The 18292-nt window shown below is 44.5% G+C and overlaps 1 protein-coding gene across 1 annotated transcript in view; it reads left to right on the top strand.

Annotated features, from left to right (window-relative positions):
- The window catches only part of LOC310770962 (uncharacterized protein), a gene marked incomplete at its 5' end in the record, with an annotated part of 168622 nt that extends 151080 nt beyond the window's left edge, over positions 1–17542 (top strand). The window contains 2 exons of the mRNA XM_083663653.1: positions 76–138; positions 15535–17542. Coding sequence (XP_083519779.1) covers positions 76–138; positions 15535–15848 — 377 coding nt within the window. The 3' untranslated portion in view covers positions 15849–17542. The remainder of the gene's footprint in view (positions 1–75; positions 139–15534) is intronic.
- Positions 17543–18292: the final 750 nt, after the last annotated feature.

The raw sequence follows: 18292 nt of genomic DNA, 5'->3' as shown, positions 1-18292 counted from the left end.
ATGAATCTGCATCATAGCAACAACATTACTTTGCAAAGCTTTTAACATCATGAAACACATGGCCCTCAATTTCAGAATCAGCCACCGAGAGCGGAGCAGCGGCAGGGCCTTCATCTGTTACCCAGGACATGAGACAAGGTGAGCACATGTTAGCCAGGATGTGAGACAAGGTGAGCTCATGTTAGCCAGAACATGAGACAAGATGAGCTCATCTGTTACCCAGGACGTGAGACAAGGTGAGCACATGTTAGCCAGGATGTGAGACAAGGTGAGCTCATGTTAGCCAGAACATGAGACAAGATGAGCTCATCTGTTACCCAGGACGTGAGACAAGGTGAGCTCATGTTAGCCAGGATGTGAGACAAGGTGAGCTCATGTTAGCAAGGACGTGAGACAAGATGAGCTCATCTGTTACCCAGGACGTGAGACAAGGTGAGCTCATGCTAGCCAGGACGTGAGACAAGGTGAGCTCATCTGTTACCCAGGACGTGAGACAAGATGAGCTCTTCTGTTACCCAGGACATGAGACAAGGTGAGCACATCTGTTACTCAGGACGTGAGCCAAGGTGAGCTCATCTGTTACTCAGGATGTGAGACAAGGTGAGCTCATCTGTTACTCAGGACGTGAGCCAAGGTGAGCTCATCTGTTACTCAGGATGTGAGACAAGGTGAGCTCATCTGTTACTCAGGACGTGAGACAAGGTGAGCTCATCTGTTACTCAGGATGTGAGACAAGGTGAGCTCATCTGTTACCCAGGACATGAGACAAGGTGAGCTCACCTGTTACCCAGGACGTGCGACAAGATGAGCTCTTCTGTTACCCAGGACGTGAGACAAGGTGAGCTCATCTGTTACCCAGGACGTGAGACAAGATGAGCTCTTCTGTTACCCAGGACGTGAGACAAGATGAGCTCTTCTGTTACCCAGGACGTGAGACAAGGTGAGCTCATCTGTTACCCAGGACGTGAGACAAGATGAGCTCATCTGTTACCCAGGACGTGAGACAAGATGAGCTCTTCTGTTACCCAGGACGTGAGACAAGGTGAGCTCATCTGTTACCCAGGACATGAGACAAGGTGAGCTCATCTGTTACCCAGGACGTGCGACAAGATGAGCTCTTCTGTTACCCAGGACGTGAGACAAGGTGAGCTCATGTTAGCCAGGACGTGAGACAAGATGAGCTCATCTGTTACCCAGGACATGAGACAAGGTGAGCTCATGTTAGCCAGGACGTGAGACAAGGTGAGCTCATGTTAGCAAGGACGTGAGACAAGGTGAGCTCATGTTAGCAAGGACGTGAGACAAGGTGGGCTCATCTGTTGAAAGGGGAGGAGGAGAATTATATACTGGCTCCGGATTTCAGCTCGGAGTTTGCTGGCATGGAGGCCCGCCTGAAGCAGGAGATCAGACGGGTGTTGGAGGTGACTCCTGCCTGGGCGGAGGAGCTGATGCAGCTGTTGTGGGAGACCACGCAACGTGGAGAACAGCGGATGGAGGAGCCGCAGAGAGTTTGTTGGACTTGTGGGGGACATGGTTACCTGGCTAAGGGGGGCCACAGCGTTCCAGGGGACCAGACCATGGCCGCGGGGAAGCGGTCCTGGGGGCGCCCGGGAGTCTGCTGGACGTGTGGTGCGTTCAGGCATCTAAACAGGGAGTGTCGGGACACTGTCGGAGATCAGAGGACAGTGCGAGAGGAGAGACGTGCGGGCGGCTGGCAGGTGAGACTCTGCTGGTCATGTGGGGAGCCTGGACATTTGACCAGAAACTGCACTGAGATTTTGGAGGACAGAGGAGGGACACGGGCTGGGGAGAATGTGAGCAGCCGGAGGGAAGAGAACGTTGTTACAGTCGGGAGAGCGATGCTCGTGATTCCAGGTGAACGGGTGGTGCCAATGCCGGAGAAGCCAGCCCATCCTAGCCGCTCTGCACACCCCACGATTGCTGTGCTGGAAGTTGAGGCAGTGACGCCGCCCCCTGTGAGTGGGGGGCGGGAGGACGAGCGAGTGCAAGAGGAGGAGGAAGAAGAGGAGGGGGGACTGTTCAGATGTGGACCTGACGGATGACGACGTGACCATAGTGGATGTCGACGTAGATGAGTGGGGACGCAGGCAGGCGGAGGAGCTTGCGTGGGTGGCGGCGAGATTCACATGTGTTCCGGTGCCACGAAGGGACTGTGGAATGTTTCCGGACCTGCGTCTGTGTAAGGACGGGCTTTTGGAGAGGGGGGGCCGGCACGGGGAAAGGGGGTTCCAGGTGGTTGTGCCCAGCTACCTGCGGGGATTGGTGGTGCGGTGGACACACAGGGCCCCCAGATCCGGTCATTTCGGGGCTGAGGAGACACTCCGCCGTGTTCGTGAACTTTTCTATTGGAGCCAACACAAGAGGGATGTGGGGAGTACTGACCCCACCTGGGGTTTGGGGACTTAAGTGTGCTACTCATGGGAGAGAAACTTTAATGGGGAGGAGGTAGTGTAGCCGTAGCGGGCTCGTTTTGTGTGCTACTGTATTTGTTGATCTCTGACTGTCTCTGTGTGTTATGCTGTTCTGTGCATGTGGGTTACCTGTGCGGTTTGGCATGTATGTCGGCATTTACGGGGTTCTGTGGGACAGTGAAGGCAGCGTACAGCCAGTGGGTGGGGTGAGAGAGAGAGGCTCACCTGGGATTGGCTGGGGGATGTAGTCCATAGGCCAAACACCAAAATTTCACATATCGGTACCACTCAAGTGGGCAAATTCTAATCATGATTTTTGAACATGTATATATCCATAGATGATATTTTAGTATGATAGCCTTTCCAGAATGGTAGCTTTCTCACGGTTATCAGCTCATGAAGTTAGCCAGCCCCTACAATAATTTGGATTCTAGGTGCTGATGCATATCCTATTCTAGGCTATTTTTAGGACCTTTACTCATGTTTGATGAGAATATCTTTGAAAGAATTTTAAAGGGTAGCTTCCTAGCTTTCATTTAAGCTCAATTTTGTGTCTCTCTGACAAATACAGAGGTCACAGGAGCTCCTCAAACTGTCAGTGACATTCGTTTTTCCACAATTTTCGTCTAAACTATAGTTTTATTTCAGCACTGTGGCATCTAGGAACATCAGAGATACAAACAACAAACACTGGAATACTCACAGGACTATAAGGATTCAGAAAAGGTATCATGTGCCCATACTATCCCATCATGAGGGGTGAATGTGGCCCTTAAGGTAGAGGTAGAGTTAGGGGCGGCTTTAGCTCAGGAGGTAGAGCGGGTCGGCCAATGACGCAAGGGTTGGCGGTTCGATCCCCGCTCCCTCCCAGCTGCTGTCGCTGTGTCCTTGGGCAAGACACTTAACCCTCCTTGCTCCCGATGGTGTGCAGGCACCCTGCGTGGCAGCCTGCCGCCATCGGTGTATGAATGGGTGAATGTAGACTATCTACTGATTGTAAAGCGCTTTGGATAAAAGCGCTATATAAATGCAGGCCATTTACCATTTACCAAGAATGACTTCTCAAGGGAAATGAGCCAGAGCCCTAAATTTAACAAATCGGTACCAGCCAGGTGGGCAAATTATACTTGTGATTTTTTTAAATTCATATACATCCCTAGATTATGTTTTTATATGATAGACATTGATGACTGGTAGCTTATTAGTGCTTATCCCCTCTTAAATTATGGACTGCTGTCGTTCAAAACTAGGAAAGTGCCCTCCCTGGAAATCATCTTTCTTTCATTATCCGTTGCCTAGGGTGTGTCTGGACTACTGTTAATATTACATAGATATAGGCAAACTATCCTATGATATTGTACATACTATACTATACCATACTATACTATACTAGATATACTATGCTTGTCTACTAAAGTGGCACATTTCTCAGTCAAAAACAGAGTAAATTGACACGTTTCTCAGTCAAAAATAGTTTTATTTGTGTTACATTATATGAACAGCTACTGTGTTGAATGTGGCATTCAAAATGTTTCCAGTCTTTCAGGACAATATTAGGACAATCTACCCTTCCTGAGACACCATGCCACCCACGAGGGCAACACCATCATCGTCATTCACATCTGAGTGTGCTGGTTGGCACATTTTTGTAGTTTGCACAGGTTTGTGCACTTCAGACCATTATTGAGACCTGTACACTCTGGTGGTTTGCACGACCTCACACAATTGCAGGAGAGCAACTGCAAAACGGTCTGGTGCTGGGGAACCGCACATCCACTGGATTTCAAGCTGCCCCTCATCGTCTGTGGTCCACCCATGGTCCTTGGGGCTTGGTACAGATGGCTGGGTTTGAAGAGACCGTCTAGAGATTGCAGTCTGATCTTTTGCATGAATGGAATGCATTAACTCATTGAGTGCCAGCCACTTTTGGAGAACGGACGCTCCCAGTGCCAGAGTTTCAGAGCGTTTTCAGTGATTTCTCGAGGCCCACAGAATATTGTGTGATATTACTATGTAAACACCGAACACGCAAAAAGAACAAGGAGACTCTATTGTATCATCAGCAAAAAAAAATTATTGATACCATTTTCATTTCATTTTCAGCCGGAGAAGATAGGTCAAAAACAGCAAAAACAGGCATTTCCATCTAGAAGCTGAGATATTCAGCCTTTTGTGAAATGAAGCATTTCAAGCACATTCACTGACTCTAGCTAATATTTTCTGATGTAGTGACGTGGTGTAGTTGTGTGCTGCCCTGCGTGCCCCACCCCCTTCTCCCCCCCTCAGCTGCAAACTCCTCCCCACACTAGTAACACACAGCCTCACGCACCCAGCGTCTATTTTCGGAGTGCTTTTTGTGCGCCGCCTCCCAGGCAGCGCGACACAAAAAAGCCACACCGGACTGCAGGGAAAGGTTTGGCTTTTCAGTGTCGGCTGCTGCTTTTCTAGCGGCTAATCGTGTGAAGAAACTATGCAGACAGACAGACAGAGGCAGAGGAGCTCAGTTGTGTGCGCGGATTGACTGCTGTTGGCAGGCACCGTCAGCTCCAGACAGAGCAATCTACATGTAAATGGCTCTGGGCTGCAGCATGAGCGGTTTCTCTTTGATCACGGGGCTTTTTCAGGCTGTATTCCGGACATTTCTCTAATCTGGAGAGCACTGTCGCCACCTGATGAGTCCGTAAAATAGGTTATACAGCTTCAATAGCTACAATATTTGTACAGGACATACATAAGGCTTTGATCCACGTCCCACCGTCAAAAAAGGCAATTGACGACAGCTATCGTCTTTGGCACTCTACGTTACTAATTACTTTGATGACAGGCGTCGTCATTGGCACTCAATGAGTTAATAGCCAATCCTCAAATGGTGGAAGCTGGCTGGACTCGACCTCCCCACGTCTGGTGCAGAAAAGTTGGTATCGGAGGAGGTTGACATCTGTAATGTGTGTAGAGGGTACATATACGTAATACATGTGGCACATGATTTCCAGCAGCTTCTTGAAGAGCTCATTAGAGACATCCCAAGCACGGCCGAGCTCAAGGAAGGCTTCTTGATATGTCCTGTCTGTTCAGGGTGCCCACTTTTCCGTGTCCTGCAAATACGCTGACAGTGTTGCAGCCAGTGAACGTGTGCATGCCAATCAAGGCGCCAGCAATACTATTGCCGCGTGATTTGCATAGTTTGGTGATGTCCTGGAACATTGTCTTGTTCTGTGTTCCACATTTTTGGTACATTGGGCATGGGATGTCCTTGCTCCAACCCAGAGTCAGTAGCAGGACATCTGTGTCTGCCATGATGATCACTGCCTTGAAGCCAGACTCTGCTACATAGAGAGCATGCATTAGCATGCAGGTGTCAGCTTCTTCCTGAGAGGATTTGAGCTGTGTTACCTCCTCCCATTGGTTCCTGTTGATTTTGAAGCAGACTACTTCACAGGTAACATATAAGGCCTTGTCTTGTAGTTTCTATCTGTGTTTGGGTCCTTTCCATTCCTCAAACAAGAATTTGATCAGACCGACTTTGCTGGCAGCGCTGTAGAGCAGTTTCCTCCACTGCTGGATGTTGTGGCTGGAATCATGCAGGTTAGCTACATCTGGCGGGGCAACAGTTGCAGTTGACAAGCTGACAAACTCATATTGATCTGGACTGAGTGGATTCACAAAGGAGTTTCCCATGATATCAACAATGGACTGTACTTTAAGGACCATAGGTGGACCACAGATGATGAGGGGCAGCTTGAAATCCAGTGGATGCACGGTTCCCCAGCACCAGGTGCCGTCTTGCAGTTGCTCTCCTGCAAGTGTGTGAGGTCGTGCAAACCACCAGAGTGCACATGTCTCAATAACGGTCTGAAATGCACAAACCTGTGCAAACTACAAGCATGTGCCAACCAACACAGTGAAGAAGAGCTTGCTGCACAGCTGACAGACTCAGGTGTGAATGACGATGATGGTGTTGCCCTCGTGGATGACATGGTCTCAGGAAGGGTAGATTGTCCTAATATTGTGTTGAAAGACTGGAAACATTTTGAATGTAGCTGTACATATACCGTAACACAAATAAAACAATTTCTGACTGAAAAGCGTGCCAATTTACCCTCTTTTTGACTGGGAAATGTGCCAATTTAGTAGACAATTAAGTATAGCATATATATCTATCTAGTATAGTATAGTATGGTATGGTATGTATAGTATCATAGGATAGCATGCCTATATCTAGACATGTAATATTAACAGTTAGTAGTCCAGACACCCCAGGGAGAGGATATAATGAAAGAAAGATGATTTCCCATAATTCCCTTAAGTCCATAATTTAAGAGGGGTGGTTAAGCACTAATAAGCTACCATGGTCATAGGAATTTAAAAAAATCACAAGTAGAATTTCTCCACCCGGATGGTACCGATATCTTACATTTTGGGTTCTGGCCCATTTCCCTCAAGAAGGCATTCTTCTACCAAATTCAAAGGGCAAAATTCACCCCTCACGATGGGATAGTATGGGTTCATTATACCTTTTCTGAATCCTTATAGTCCTATATGAGTATTCCAGTGTTTGTTGTTTGTGTCTCTGATGTTCCTAGATGCCACAGTGCTGAAATAAAGACTATAATTTAGGCGAAAACTGTGGAAAAATGAATGTCACTGACACTTTGAAGAGCCCATGTGAGCTCTTTATTTGTCAGACAGACACACAACTGAGCTCAAATGAAAGCTAAGAAGCTACCCTTTACAATGTTGTCAAACATGTTATCATAGAACATGGTTAAAGGTCCTGAGCCTAAAATAGGTTATGGATCAGCACCTAGAATCGAATTTATTGTAGGGGTTTGCTAACTTCATGAGCCGATAACTGTGACAAAGCTGCCATTCTGCAAAGGCTATCATACTAAAATATCATCTATGGATATATACCTGTTCAAAAATCATGATTAGAATTTGTCCACTTGAGTGGTACCAATATGTGCAATTTTTGTGTTTGGCCCATGGACTAAATAGGGGAAAATAAGAAAATGTCCAATAAATATGAAAAGCTACTCCTGTGGAAAGGCTATCATATATTAATTTACTTATATTGACCCTATAAACAATTTAGTATAGGTAAAGTTTTGCCCACCCATATGGTACCGATATCTGGTCTGGCCCATGGACTAATGGGAGCTGTGGGAGAGAGCGAAACAGCTCGGGGAGTTGGAGCGTGAGCCTGTGAGAGACGGCTGTGTGTGGAGAGCTATGCTAAGCTAAGAGAGAGCTAGCGAGGTTGGTGTGTGTGTTGTGGGGGTTATTGTGGCATGGGCACGGCCACCAGTGCTCTGTCGGGTGCTAATAAAGAGCATAATTAAGAAGAAAGCCTCAGTGTATTTCCTGACTTGTTACACTATGTATAAAATTTGATCTTCAAAACATATTTTTCAAAAAGACTCATGTAAGACTTGCTATTTAAGAATGGTTACTTTAAACTATCGGTATGTTGCTTATATTAGAGTAAGTCAACCAGGATAGCTTTGAGCTAGGGCTGCATGATTCTGGATAAAATGAGAATTACAATTTTCTTACTGTGAATTGAGATCACGATTTTTGTCAGCGTTTATTGCACTGATTTACCTGATATGAAAAAAATAATTATTGGCATAATTGGCCATCATCAACTTTTATTAATCTATTTTATTATTGACACATATTGATTATTCATTTTATTGTTACTGCTGTTATTATTATTGATGTTGTTGTTTATTATCATACTAATTCAGCTAAATGGCATAGTTAAAGTCCCTGGAAACCAAAATCCACAAAAACCTTCTAACTATGTTATTTAGGGTCTTATGTGAGTAATTGAGTGCCTCAGAAAGTAGGAGACATTAGTTTCAACCCAAACCCCCAAAATCGCTTTAAATAATAAAGGGCTGGATTTCCACTTCCGCATTGAAGAGAGCAGTGCCCGACGTGCTCAAATTAAAAATCGTATCACGTCATAAACTCGGTCCGTTCTATAAAACCTTTCAACTTGAAAGAAGGGGGGGGGGGGGGTCACACACAGACTGACTAACTCCGGGTGAGTTTTCAGTTGGCCAACAGTGTTTTTAGTTGAGTTGAACGCTGCTACACTGACACAGAACAGTTGATGAGATGGATATAACCGTAGAAGAGAGGAAAAAAACTGGTATCGATCCTCAAAACGGGACGTAGTATCGATATTTTGGGATGGATCCGCCCACCCCTACTCTACACAAAAGCAGTCTCAAGATCTGCATGTAAATGAAATACTAGGGGGTTCTGGCACCTAACGTTAGGCTATATTTGCTATGCAACAACACTGAAAACATGATAGCTGCTAGCTTGATCTGTGACTAAATAGTGTTATTGCTAACGTAGTTGGCTAGCTAATAACGTTATAGCTAGACTGAAATACTTATTCCTAACTTGCATAATTGTTAAGGAGGGAAAATACCATTCGGTTGCAGGTTGAGAGGAATGAGGATTCTCGGGGGGGGGGCTGTGTCCTCTTCATCTGGATTACATGTGGGCTCTGGTGGCTCAAACATGTAAGGTTGGACAACACCGATTGAGCTTGTCGCATCCATTACTTGCAAATTGTAGTTACTCTCTGGCCCCCACCACCCCCTCGCCCCCTCCCCTCCTCCTCTTGCGGCTTGAGTATTGTGGACACGCCCTTCAGGTTTAACCCTAGTTTTGCCATACCACGACGCTAGTTAACTTCTTATCGAGATAGATCACCATAGCAACTTATGCTCTACGGCTGCTTTGTAGCAGGTTAAGTTCAGAGGATAAGATCTAAACCCATGAAAGACCCACCTGCTTACCAATCAGCTCTCTGGAAACATCGAGTCACTATTCATATGGTGCCCATATGAAAAATACATTGCATTCAAAAGAAAAAAGGGAAAAAAATGGCTCCTGTTGAATTAGTCGAGGACTGATTAGCCTTGCACTTGTTGCAGGCTACATTTAAATTAAGCCCTACTTACCACTTTGGAATATGTTTTTATATATTCATTTTTGTACTCTCAAGTAGCCTAGATACGTTGTTTGACCCCGCCGATCGATTGCAGCTGAATGGTGAGTGGAGAAATATCACTAAACCGGCATAAAAAGGTTACATAAACGTCTCCAAAGCGCACTGTGCCGTGTGCGCAACGGAGCTGAGGCTGACGTTGAGTTGGAAATGGTCATAGATGCTAGAATAGCCTACTACATCTAAGCAATTTAATATGGGATCGCCTGCACACAGATGATTCATATATAGGCTACTCCTGCATTTTGCAGCTGCAACTGTGTTGCTTTTGGCCTGTATGATGTGATTGAACCTATTTCCAGCATCATTATATGAAATATGGAGATATGCAATTCTGCTGACAATAGCCTATATATGTGACCACAAAATAGGCTATTGTTTTTTAATGAAATCTATGCCCGCACGTACCGTGTCGATTCACTTCAGAAGCCTTTTTTAATTTTATTATCATTCTTTTTTTTATTGATAGCCTATAGGAATTATTCAATCAGTGCGACTAAACACATGAGATCATTATTATTCATTGAGCCTAAATGGTCTATACATACGGATTTTGGACTGAGATAGATTACACATTGCTTCCACTCGCAAAAAAGACATGCCGGTTTTATTGAGTTTATTGAGAGGGTGAATTGAGGTGCTGTAGGATATCAATCAATCAATCAATCAATCAGTTTAATACATGTCCCAGAAGGGCACTTTGGTTCACATCAGACAGTAGTGGAAATTACAACACCATTACTAATTTGATAGTAGTAATAAAGGCACACTTCAGAATTGAGATACATTATTACTAGTTTGAAAGTAATAAAGGCACACTTCAATATTATACAGTACATAAACATTTGTTGCAATATGTACAGATTCCAAAAGACCATCTGCTGCCCTCAGTCGGGTCGCCGCGTGCGCAGCGCCACCGTATACGATATGTGGAGGCAGAAACCGCTCTTCAAATAAATGACTGATGTGAATAAAAGTGGTAACTTTAGACAATCATTCGGGAACAGACTAATAATATCCAATGCGGATTTTGATTCTGACATAGTAGTAAAGCTTCACGATTTGGCTTTGAATGAATGAGGAAATAGGCGTGTCTGGCACTGTAAAAGCTACGGCTCTGAGCTGGAGCAGTCCATATTGCAATGTGATTGGCTAGTTGTTAAAAACCACGCCTCTTTTGCGGGTACTATTTTGATTAATCGTGCAGTGGTGCCGTGCATGATTTAGATAATGTCGGGGTCACCAATTGTGGGGTGCGCAGGAACGAGGAGACTGTGAACAAGGGCTAACTTACTCCTCAACTCACGTGAGGCCCTAACCTCACTCCTTAAAGGGCCCATGGACATTAACTCATTGAGTGCCATGGACGAACATGTTCGTCATTTCGTTTAGTAACGTAGAGTGCCAAGGACGAACATGTTCGTCAATTGCGTTTTTTGACGGGGGGATGTCGATCTAAGCCTCTTACATCGCCTCTTACAATATGGGAGCTATTGAATGTGTCTAACCTATTTTACAGAACCCTTAGGTGGCGACAGTGCTCTCCCGATTAGACAAAGGCCAGGAGAAAAGAGAGAAGAAGTCATGAGGAAACGGAAATCGCATCGATATGCTTGAAGCATAACGTTAGCTGTGCCTGTGAACAGCAGTCATCTGCTGCCACAATTGAGCCCCATCTGTGTCCGCTGCGATAGCCCATCCATATGATTTAGTTGCCGACACGGCGACACCAGCGTCTTTCTGAAAAGTTACATTATTCTCAGCTGGGAGCCGAGGACACGCTGTAAAAAAGCGGGGGGATGCATGCAGCGGACTTTTCAGTGCAGATCAAACTCAGAGCAAACCGCAGCAGAGACACTCCTCCCACCACGGAGGAGGAGGAGGAGGGGGGTGGGGCATGCAGGGCACCACAGCATACAACCATTGACAGTACACACAGACCCAGGCAGCAGGCTCGATGCATAGAGAGCAAACAAGCTAGAATAGGCTATCTGATGCCCACCAGCAGTAAATCAAGACCAGCAAGAAGGTGTAGGGTCTGCGCACGCAGGGGCCAGCGCTGCTGGTTGCAGCTAAAACATATTATTTGGCCAAACAAAATTCCTTTGTTTTCACTCCTTTATTGAAGGAAATTATTTTTGAGGTGTCATTATATCAGAAAATATTAGCTTCAGAGTCAATGATGTGCTTGAAATGTTTAATTTCACAAAAGGCTCATTATCTCAGCTCCTAGAAAAAAATTGCTGTTTTTCGTTAAATCAAGCTATCTTCTCCGGCTCATAACTAAAGAACGGAAAATGGGATCAATAAACTTTTTTTTGCAGATGATAGAAGAGAGTCTCCTCGTTCTTTGTGCGTGTTCGGTGTTTACATTGTAATATCACACAATATTCTGTGGGCCTCGAGAAATCACTGAAAACGCTCTGAAACTCTGGCACTGGGAGCGTCCGTTCTCCAAAAGTGGCTGGCACTCAATGAGTTAAGGTGAATGTCTCTGTAATGTTCTTTGTGGAACCGCCACAAGATCTATACTCTCCTATTAGGATCATACTTCTCAGATTTGTCTCATGGAAGTCTCAGACTCATCTCACATTCTTCTCTTTACTTTCTCAAATATTGCTAAAATGATTAGTGTCACCGACGCCAAACCCAACCACTTTTTTGCCAATATTCTATCAAAATTCAACTGCTGCTACAAATTATCTTGTGCTGTTTCCACCCGGTTTAATGGTTGAAAGCACAAGTCAAACTTCTTCTCTTTCTGGAGACATCTTGTTTGAATCATTCACTATAGCTGTTTCCTTACCAGAGTCTGGGAAATTACCTTATTGCTGGTGAAAAAGCTGTGAGCTGAAATCCCCAAAGCTGCAGTCCTCTCTGAACGTTTATGCTGCTAGCGTAGTTTTGCAGTAGCCTGGGCTAGTTTTACAGGGCCTTTCTTCTTCATGGTATATTCTTCTTCTGTGGTACCGTCACCCAAGCGGCTCATTGCTACTTTCTCTAATCAAAGGCACTTTCATAAGGTATTTGGACCTTTTTTCAGAATCAGAATCAGAAAGACTTTAATGATCCCCGGGGGAAATTGGGACAAGTTACAGTTGCTCGCACTCAGGCATGAAATATCCACATAACACAACATAGCATAACACAGTATCACACAGTATCTCCCTAAATGTAAAAACAGTCAATACAATAAAATGCAATAAAATAGGGTCAATGGGATAGTAAAAGTAAGAATTGTAGAATAGCATTCAATAAGTAGTTACAGTTACAATCTATGTACAGTACGTGTCAAATTGCAGTTATTGCACACTGGAATTAAATTAAATCAAATTGCACATTACGTGTGACGTAACTATTAAAGGCACAGCTATCCAATCGGCTGACGAGACTGAGTGTCTCCGGGGTGCTCTTCTTAGTGAGGCGTTAAAGAGCCACAGGCAGGAATGATTTCCTGTGCCTCTCTGTGGTGCATCTGGGTGGGATCAGCCTCTCACTGAACGCGCTCCTGTGTTTGACCAGCACGCCGTGGAGTGGGTGAGTCATCATGCACATTTTAATATGAAACTTTACACTTTACGCGTCAGTTCCGTTATCTCATTGCAACTTCATTTGTCTCAGAGAAGTATAGACAAGTTTCCCCGCGCTGGCCTAGGGCGGCGCCATAGCAGCCTTATATGTCCCCGGCTTCTGGTTAAGTCCACATTCCATCCACAGCAGCGAGCACATCAGAAGGCAGCAGCCGAAATATCCAAACTTTTTTTACAATGATCGCTAACATCAGCTACACTAACGTTAGCAGACGTCATTAACAATGGGTTATTCTGGAACACATTGTGCATTGCGTGGCTGTCACAATACACAGAAACGCCTGAACGAGTGGTCAGATGGGCTGCTTAGAGCTGCACGCATTTCATATTAAGGGCACATCAATTGACACGCAGCCGCCCGTGAAGTACTGTTTGAGCTGACGACAGCCCAGGCTGCATGGCGCACTGACAAAGTGCGCATCACTACAGTATCTTCTCCTTTAGTCTCACTAATCCCATAGTGGTTTACCTGCTTTTGAGATCTGCAAAAAATAGTTTGCTTCTGTCTCACCCGTTCTTCCTCTCTCTTCACACACGCGACGAGGGCTGTGCTCTCTGTGTCTTACAGGGCTCCACAACATTATAAAGACGAGTTTGCACTCCGCACGCAGCTGTCAGTTGTCAATGCAGTCTACAAACAATCCGTTGTTGTGAAACAATTTCTCCGAACTGCCATGTTGTTGGACAGTAAAGACTAACGTTAATTGATACTTTTCAATCGTCAATTAGACCGCTTCATGTCTGCATTTTTGTAACACGGTAAAAACTACTGTTTCATCATTGAGTGCATGATGAACATGAGAGGGAGGGAGAGAGATTAGACCAAATGAGCCAGTGAAGAAAAAGTAATGACAGCACACACAGAGTTAACAAAACTATAGAACATGTATGAGCTGATTGTTTCGCTGGGTGTGTTAATCATTCTGAAATGGTCACGAGCACATCTGAGCTGTGTGCTCAGACAGGAGCAGCAGAGGGGCGGGGCAGTCAGTGCGCTCACTTCACTGTGACACTGTGGCTGCAGCAGGTGTTCAGCTGTGTGTGCTTCGCTGCGGAATGCGTTTGATCAGGCATCAGGTAGATAAAATCAACATTAACCATGTGTTTATTTCCAAATCCACTTTGAAGAGCACATCACGACACCCAGCCGCCCCAAGCCTCCAGGCTGCAGGGCGCACTGACGAAGCGCTCATTGCTCTCTCCTCCTTCTGACATCATTCTGACATTCTCACTAAGTCAACAGTGTTTACCTGCTTTTGAGATCTGCAAAAAATAGTTTGCTTCTCTCTCCACCCTTCTCCCTCTCTCTCTTCATCTGTGACGAGGGCTGTGGAGATATTGGTACGCTTCGGAGCTTTTGAGATTGTTCATCGCGTTGCCGTCCACCGCCATTGACTCCTCAAAATACGCTATAATCCTGCCTGTAGTTACGTTCGGCCATTTACACATATTATCTTCCCATGTGTCCACTGTCAACGGGTGTGGGATAGACACTCTTTCGTTAGACAGGAGACTGGGAGAATGATCCCAAGTTTGCATTTTTTCGGCGGTCGCTATGGCTACTACGCTAGTACGTTACGCTTCTCTGTATTCACAAAGACCGGAAGAGACAGACATATCGCGGCCGAGTCCGGAAGCAAACCGGAAGTGCCCAGGAAACTTGTCTATACTACTGCATCTCTTTTTCATCCTTTCATCAGCGACCCTTAGGAGCAATAAATAATACACAAATGACCACAGTCTGATACAAAAATTAGAAGGCTCCTGTTCGTCTCAAGAGATCAAAAATATGTATGTCTAATGTTTAATTGTATGTTTAATTAGGTATATGCTATTTGCACCTGTACGTCATATATGTCAAATTTAAAATGTTTAAGCACGTCTAAAGTATGCACATGATGACATGTGCACTTATGTGCAGTGGATATGCCACTGTCTCTGACTTGTCTTATCACTCTACTGCCTTATTGCTTGTTGTGTCTCTTGTTGTTTTTGCACTCATATGCCCTGTTATATTTGTACTATGTTGTAAACGGAGTCTACAGCACAAGAATTTCACACGTGATACTTGTACCACGGAGTGACAATAAAAATCTTGAATCTTGAATCTTGAAAAATAAACAACAGATGAGCAACAGATGTTTTGGGCATCGATTTTGGACAGCATATACTGTAGGCGTACGAGTTGTAGGAATGTAGGAATTCATTCAAGTTGAAAGCAGTCTGTTCATCCCATAGAAAATAAGCATTGACAAACCAGGAAGGACATTTCAGGTCATGGAAGCACTCCAGTTTAGTTGTGCAAAGTAATAGAAAAGTCCTGCAATTTTACATGGGGGGAGGGGGGCGGGATGGAGCCATACTAGAGTATTATTTTAATTTGGTCCTGCTCAAATTCTTCTCATCTCTAAAGAGGCCTCTGTTGCAATGTGAATGCTGATTGTTGAATAGAAGTCTTTTTTTTCAACTTGCCTTCCAGATCCTTCTCCCGGCAGTCCAAGGGCTCAGAGTCTCTCAGCACGGGAGAGGCTACGTTCAGCTCGACCAGAGTTTATCAAGCGAGTGTCTGAACCTGTTCTAGACAACATGCTGGATGAACTTCTGCGGCGGAAGGTATTAAATCATCCAGAAATGGAGTGGGCCAGAACAAAATCCAGACCAGACAAAGCACGAGAATTGATCGACATGGTGCAAAGGAAAGGAGAAGATGCCAGTTTAATTATGATCACCGTCTTCTCTAAGCAGAACCCTTACCTTTCCAAAGAGCTGAACTTGACCTCAAGCAGAAATTAGAACTGAACTGCACTGAGGTGGATGTTGAAACGTGGTAACAGAAACAGGTGTCTATCAACATTAAGTCTTTAAGAAGATTTGCCTTTAAAGCATGTTAGGTCAGTGGAATTTCCCTCCGAAAGTGATTTACCGACCTGTTGATATGAGGCCTGAAGCTATGGACAATCTTTTCAAACATTGTTTGCTTTACATGTGTAGGTGTGTTTTCAAACACTGAAATTATTATGAATTATTAATGTTTAAAACTTAATGCCAATTAAATGTAAGAACAGTTCATCCAAGAGGATATGAGAAATAAATTGAGGTAGCTAATAAATCTAAGAAAGTAAACAGAGCAGTTGCTACATCCTTCGTAGATCCTTCTCAGAAGACCAAAAACGTGTGTAAGGCAGTGCTTCTCCCTCTAGTTACAGGCTAAATTCACTCCTTGTCCCCCGTAGTTACACTATAACTACAGTGTGGTACCCCGTAATTAGCCTATAAGTACAGATCTTGTTACCCTCTAGTTACAGGCTAAATTCGCTCCTTGTACCCCGTAGTTACACTATAACTACAGTGTGGTACCCCGTAATTAGCCTATAAGTACAGATCTTGTTACCCTCTAGTTACAGGCTAAATTCGCTCCTTGTACCCCGTAGTTACACTATAACTACAGTGTGGTACCCCGTAATTAGCCTATAAGTACAGATCTTGTTACCCTCTAGTTAGATGCTTATTTGCGGGCTGTATTCTAAAGCGTTACCAAAAGTTGGTTTAATTGCCTGAAGATAACCAAGTTGTTTTACTTGCCTGAACATAACAAAGTTGTTTTATTTGCCTAAATATAACCAAGTGCAGCACGGGTCATGAGTGAGACACTTTGAAGACCCCTGGTGTAGAGAATACACGCACTCTGCTCACACCTTAACCACATTATGGAGACAAACAAGGGCAGAAACGTATAGTACTCTTATGTTCACTTATGCATTGTCTTAATTTCCGTATAAGTGAACATAAGACTACTATTCGGCGTAATGACAGGGACTACCCCGTAGCTGTCCATTTTAATGATATGAAGCATGATATTTCTGCCCTACGCTTCTGTGGCATTGAAAGGGTTGCCCCGCCACGTAGGGGTGGGGATCATGACCTTCTACTGAAAAGAAGAGAAGCCTTTTGGATTTTTAATTTACAAACCTTATCGCCTAAATGATGAACTCCTTTTGAATGTCATGCTCTGAGTTGTATAATTATTATTGTTTTCATATAGCCTACTTTTTCTATTTTTTCCAGGGTCTGTTGTAGACCATCCCTCTTGTCTTGAGTGCTTCTTTGGTGCATTGGCGTGTCTCACCACATCCCCTTATAATTATGCAAGCACCTAAAGCCCTTCTGACATGACATAGGTTATGATTACTTATATATTTTCTGTATTTCAGCACCATTTATAGCTGTTACAGTACTCTTGTACCTATGCTGTATACTTTTGTATATGTTCGTTTTTAGCTTTTTTCACTGGGAATTGTGTAAAACTATATTCCTCTTGTCAATTTACTGTAAGTGTAATTGTGTGACACCTGCAGTGTGATTTGCACTGATTTGCTCCATGGGTCTACAACATAATTGCCTTGCTCCCATTGGATGATTGTTCTTGTCCTGGTTCCTATTTAAACAGGTTCTAGCCTTTGTCATACCATATGCCAGATGAAGGTCGCTTGACCGAAACGTTCCATTTATTTAATAAAAGCCTTTAAGTGGTAGTCAGTGTGCGGGAGTCTTCCTTTTCAGCTGCAGAATACAGACATACAAACAGACCCGTCACGTCACCGGATCACTTTATGCAGTAGGAATGGACAGTTTGGAAACAATATTTTTGAAGGCCTGGCCATATATAGACTCAGCTCTCAGTCTTAATCCGTTTCACTACCTTAAGACTGAGAATATTATTATTTAAATATTTTCATAACGTTAGGTGGTGCTGTTGGAAGCCTTGCATCGGAGAACCAATCATGAGTGTTGTGGGTGGGCCTGCTTTCTGGGGGCAGTGACGCTCATGCAGAACCAGTGTCTCGCAAAACATCGCCGCATTTGCGGAGAAACATATTAATCACTTAGAAACAAACATAACCGGTTAATAGGACGTGTTTCAGCCGGCCCCGGCGGCTAGAGATCTTTCCCCCAGCGATAAACCCGACTCCCGAGGCTACGTTACAGAGCCTGCTGATGACTTCACAGTAGCAAGCGGACCACTTGCGGGTAGGAAGAATTATTGTAAAATAAACAACCGGTATAAACTCTCTTTGCAGCACATCAGTGTCTTGCTCTATATTGGAAACATTGCATTGCCGCTACCAAATAAAATTCGAATAATAAAAGTAGGCGTGTCTGCTGCCGGCCGTTCTCGCCCGGCTCGAAGAGACAGATTTTGACAATGAAATTCCCAGACGTTTGGTGGTTAGGCGGCG

Source organism: Poromitra crassiceps (genome assembly GCF_964638095.1).
Source record: "Poromitra crassiceps genome assembly, contig: HAP1_SCAFFOLD_280, whole genome shotgun sequence".
NCBI lineage: Eukaryota > Metazoa > Chordata > Actinopteri > Beryciformes > Melamphaidae > Poromitra > Poromitra crassiceps.
The sequence above is the reverse complement of the archived record's forward strand: the minus strand, read 5'-3'. Positions and strand labels throughout refer to the sequence as shown.